The following is a 5,395-nucleotide window of genomic DNA, read 5'->3' as shown; positions in this document are numbered from 1 at the left end:
GGTTAGGTTAGGTTAGGCTTTTTTGGTGTACTCCTGCTGTCAATACCCGAATGAGCCCCCGCGAATGGGATACTGGGCTCATCCGGCTTAACGACAGCAGGGTCACAGGGAAGTTGGGATTGGGGGGACTAAGGAGAAGGGAGGGGAAGGATAGTTTGTGTTTTACTGACTGTTGGGAGTGGTATCGCTGTTAAGTGTGGTGCATGGTTCATGCAGCTACAGTAGATGTTGGGGAAATCTGCAAGGGGTGACGGGCTTTGCATTTTCATAAAGATGGTCTCGTCCCTCTTCAGATCCCCAGAAGAGTGTTCGGGTTTATTTTGTTCTATGTGTGTGCGTGTGTGTGTATACATGGGTATGTGAGTTTTTTTCCCTATTTATTAGTTACATTTGCTATATTCTTATGCTACGTTACAAAGTTATTCGTGATCACACAATATACTTATTCTAATTTTTTTACATCAATATTGTTACATACTTACATACGCCAGTGTTCTTAACGCTAATACAATGATGTTTTCAATTGAATACAAATGTTTTTTCCCAGTTAATTATTAGTTGCAGCTTACATGCTACATTTCAAAGGCCATTCGTGAGCGTACAATTACAATATACTAATTATAACTTTACATTACAGAGTTACAGTGGGTACACACAGCAGTGTTCTCAACACTAGTGCAGTGGTATTCTGATTATTAATTAGTTAACCCAAGTACTTACAAATGAAAAGAAGAATATGTACAGTGTTATCGTGGTGACGGCAGTGAATTCAAAGTTGTGAAAGTCCGTCTTGTACCGCGGGTTGTGGAGTGTTATACTCTTAAGTTGGTATACAATGTCATGTATAAGTGTGTTGTATGTCTTAATGCAGTTTGCGTTTTCATTAGTTGATCGATATTGTATTCCTCAACATCGTGATGGTGACACATGACTTCATGTTTATGCCTGGAAGCGGCGAAGGGGGGCATTTTTGTATAAGGTGCAAAAGTTTGGGTAGTGTGGGTCGCACGGGCATTTGTCCGTGTCACTGATTTTGAATCTGTGTAAATATTGACGGCAGTACCCGTGGCCAGTGAGGACTTGGGTCCACGGGAAATCAATCTCAATGGCCGCGCGCAGCTTGTTGATAGCGTCAGTGTTCGGTAGTAGGTTTCGTGTATACTGGCCCTTTTCCCCAGTTGCATATGTTATGTCGCTTTCGAGGCGACTGTTCTGTTTGGCCATGTACCGTATAAGGCTTATAGGGAATTGTGTATGTTTGTAGGCTGCATGTGAGTGGGTTGCCGCTTTCGCAGCGACATCCGCCGCTTCATTGCCATCAATGCCTACGTGGGCTTTGACCCACACAAAAGTGATTTTCCTACTGTGTTTGATGGCTTGACGGTACATTTTGTGGATATGAACCACGAAAGGGTTGGTGCTGTTGGGGTTAGATATTTCCTGGGTGGCGCTCATGGAGTCAGTGAAGATTGTTGTGTCAGGTATGTGATGTTGGTCTATCCAGCTGCAGGCTTCAGCGATAGCCAGCAGTTCCGCCTGGTATACAGAGCAGGTGTCGTGAAGTTTATATTTCTTAACCTTCGTGTCGTTATTCGGAGAGTATATGACTAAGGCGGCGCCCACCCGACCATCCTGCTTACTACCGTCAGTGTATATCCTGGTGGTCACCCGGGGTGTAGAACTGGGTCGTGTCCTGTTGTGTAGTTGCACTAGGTATGTCCAGGTGGACCCTTTCCGATGGTGCAGCAGCTCATGTGGTGCCGAGGGTCGCTCGAGAGTGATATCTTCGGGTAGATGCGTGGCTCGCGCGGTGAGTTTGGCGGTTTCGACAGATGCCACCTCGTTTATTTTGATGTGTAGTGGTGTAAAGGCGGCAAGCGCTATTGCCGCAGTGCCAGAGATGGTACGGAATCCGCGAATAGCCTTTATGGCGAAGCCCTTTGGAACGATTTAAGTTTCATTCTGACGTGTTTATAGTTGGTGGCTGTATGCCATATACCTGCTGCATATGTTATAATTGGTTGTATTACGTGTTTGTATATGATGCGCACATTCTCCGAGTGTATTCCCCGGTTAGGTTAGGTTAGGTTTTTTTTTTTTTTTTTTCTAATTCCCCTACACTTAATAGAGACTTTCTTTTCTGCTTTATTTTCTACATTTTTATATAATATTTTGTGGTTTTAGTGTTTAAGAGCGTTGCTCTTTTGGGCCATGGTTCTTACTGATCCCTTTTGTGAGACTTTCTTGTTTCATCTTCTATCCATCTTTTGTTTTTACTACATTCTACTATAGCTATCTACTTTTTATTTTTTTATATCTTATTTTCTACTGCTTATCTTCCTATTTTCAATTATTTCTAGATTCTTATCGCTATTTGTTGTGTTACTAAATATATGTAATATTATCTTACATTATTTAGTTCAACTATTTACTACTTATTTCTATTTCTTACTCTATTTGCTATTTCTTTACAGTATTTTATGAATTTATTTCTACTTTCTTTTTCCGCTATAATTATATGTATGTTCTCTATTTTAACTTCTATATCTAGTTCTATTTCTAGTTCAGTTCTTTCACGCAAATGCACCGGGCATTTAGTCAGCACATGCATTACACACTCACTTTCCGTTGATCGCAGATGCATGCCGGACTCTCCTTACACTTGAATCTATGCAAGTATTCGGAGAATCCGCCATGCCCCGGTGAACACCCGCGTTAAGTATCGGGGTCTATAGGTGTTTGCTTCATAATCCGATGAGCCTCCACGACATTAGGGAAGAAAAATCTTCGTGGTCGAAGCGGTTTCTCCTCTGTATAGCGCCTGTCCCATTCATCGACTGACTCCGCTCTAATTTGTCTCTTGACGTATGAGACAGGGCATCTGCTATACTGAGGTTTGGTTTTGGATTTCATGTTGCGTCCTTTGCGAGCTCGTCTGCTCGCTCATTTCCATCCTGCGTGCGCCTTTATCCAAAATAGGTTTATTATTTTGTTGCGTTCTTTTAATGTTCTTAAATTTTTCCTAATTTTGAACGCAAGGGGATGGAGGGAAGTTCCGTCTGCTACGGTGTCCAGCGCCGCCCTCGAGTCGCTCAGGACGCCGCAAATTTCCCTCCCACTTTTGACCGCTTCCTCCGTGGCTCCGTGAAGGGCCAGCAGTTCCGCCTGGTAGACGGTGCAGAAGGATTCCATTTTAAATTTTTGCTTCTTGTCTCGGCTGCATTTTCCCAGATTGAGATTGCCGTCTGACTCTTGTCTTGTATTTTACCGCCATCTGCATATACGAGGCACTGGCTGGTAATTTGGTTCACTTCTGCACCGTCCGCCAGGCAACCGGATATCGGACCGATGCTCCCTTACGGCGAGCCGCCGTGGAGGAGTGGCGTTCCAGGCTGGAGGCCCCGTCAGCGGGGCTGGGCCGTAGCGGCAGTGCGTCCTGTCTTGCGCAGTGGCTGGACAGGGCGCCACGGCGCGGCGACATTTCGCCTCGACGCAGGTGCTCACCGGGCATGGGTGCTTCGGGGAGTACCTGTGTCAGATAGTAGGCACGGAGGTGAGCGCCGTGTGTCACCATTGTGACAACTGCCCGCGGGATACGGCCCAACATACGTTGGAGTCTTGCCCAGCCTGGGACGATGAGCGCAGCGCTCTCGTGTCGTCGTCGGAGGAGACCCTCGCCGCCGGCCGTGGTCGCTTCCATGGTCGGCAGCCCGGAGGCCTGGCGTGTAGGGCCCACTTCTGCGAGGTGGTCCTCTCGCAGAAGGAGAGTGCCGAGAGGGATCGAGAGAGGGAGGATCCCTCCCGCCGTCAGAGGAGACGTAGGAGGCGCCGGGTGGACGACTGACCGGCGTCTCCCCGGCCCCTGGTGGAATGGGGGCGTTTGGAGAATTCCACCACGGTATCCCCTGCCTGTCGTAAAAGGCGACTAATAGGGGCCACGAAGGGGTCGTCGGCGGGCAGCAGGGGCTGCCCGTCCTAGTGCGCATGCACTTTCAGTGCGTGTAGTGCGTTTATCGCACACTATTCGGTTGACCCCCGGGATGGACGGCAGCGTGTTGTTGGCCTCACGCTGCCGTAGACGCCGAGGGCGTCTCTTCGGTGCGCGGGGGCTTTGAGCCCCCCCCATAGGGAGACGGGCCGTAAGGCGGTACCGCGCAGGGGCGGTTGCGGTCGCAGACTAGACATTTCAACGTCAGAGGAAGCCCGCAGCCGTCCCTAATGCGCCGAAGAGGGCCACCGCGGAGTTTTAGTTGGTATGCCGTGCGTTGTGGGTATTAATAAGGCACTTTCTCCGCTAAACCAAAAAAAAAGGTTAGGTTAGGTTAGGTTAGGTTAGGTTAGGTTAGGTTAGGTTAGGTTAGGTTAGGTTGGGGTGCTAGGTCAGGAAACCTCCACGTGGTGCACCCTGGGCAACGGCGCGTCGATCAGACCGATCAGGCTGATCTGCGCGCCGGCGAATATCCTGACAACGAGGTGGTTGGCGGTCGTCGCCTCTTGTGGCGGCCGTCGTGTCGTAGTGTCGAGATTGGCCCATCTTGGGCGGCTCCCGGTTCTGCCCCGGGTGTCGACGGGCTCGGTGTGCGCTCACCCCGCCCCGAGCCGGCAGGGGGGGGGACTCTCCCTCCCGGTGTCGCCGTCGTAGATCGTAATCCGGTATGGAGGTCTGTGGATATGTCTCGCGCTCCTGCTGGACCGAGGGTCTTGGCTTAACCGCCCGGACCGCGAGGAAGAAAACTCTATAAAAATCACCCCGAATCCCAAGCGGCGGCGCACCGCGAGGGGATGCATGGCCGATGGGTAGTTCGGTCTCGAGTGCGACCCCGCCAGAGTACCGGCCGACACTCTGTGCGGGTTACGCTAGGCTTACCCAGGTACAGGGGCACTGCCTGGGCGGACCACCCTTTCCCCATACTCGTGGGAACAGTAATGGAATTTTTAAATCTTAAACAACCCAAAATCACATTGACGAGATTGCCTACCCAGTTCCGGCTGGAGAGGCGGAGGTCGGCGGGTGCAAGCCCAATGACGTAGACGAGGTGCAGGAGAGTGCGGCTGAAAGGCCCATGGAGGTAGCGGCCGAGTTCACAAGGTTTTTGACAGCTTCGGAATCGACTCCGAATCAAGTGAGAGTATGTCGTCGGTCCGTAGCAAGAAATTCTGGAGACGGCACTCTCGCCCCAAGGAGAGCGAAATATGCTTGACGAGCGAGACTGACGAACCGGCTCCGAAAGCGGTCACGACTGATGGCAGAGGACGAGGGCGTCCGCCATCTACCGGTATTAGCCGGGCTTTAAAAGGCCCAAAAAGAGCTCGACGCTCGAAGGCGGGAGCAATCCCGTCAAAGAATGGAGAAAGAACTCGAGGATCAACTTCGACAAGAAAAACGGCCGGTGAC

At 50.2% G+C, this 5,395-nt stretch overlaps 1 protein-coding gene across 1 annotated transcript; it reads right to left on the bottom strand.

Moving 5' to 3' along the window:
* Positions 1-1,063: 1,063 nt before the first annotated feature.
* On the bottom strand, positions 1,064-3,192 carry LOC119193177 (the record flags this gene model as incomplete). Its single annotated transcript, XM_037446827.1, has 2 exons — positions 3,067-3,192; positions 1,064-1,938 (listed from the first exon to the last, which is right to left on the bottom strand). Coding segments are annotated over exons 1-2 (1,001 nt in total), but the record flags the coding sequence as incomplete, so codon positions are not given.
* Positions 3,193-5,395: the final 2,203 nt, after the last annotated feature.

The sequence above is a fragment of the Manduca sexta genome, unplaced genomic scaffold (genome assembly GCF_014839805.1).
Source record: "Manduca sexta isolate Smith_Timp_Sample1 unplaced genomic scaffold, JHU_Msex_v1.0 HiC_scaffold_3703, whole genome shotgun sequence".
In the NCBI taxonomy this organism is placed as follows: Eukaryota; Metazoa; Arthropoda; class Insecta; order Lepidoptera; family Sphingidae; genus Manduca; species Manduca sexta.
The sequence above is the reverse complement of the archived record's forward strand: the minus strand, read 5'-3'. Positions and strand labels throughout refer to the sequence as shown.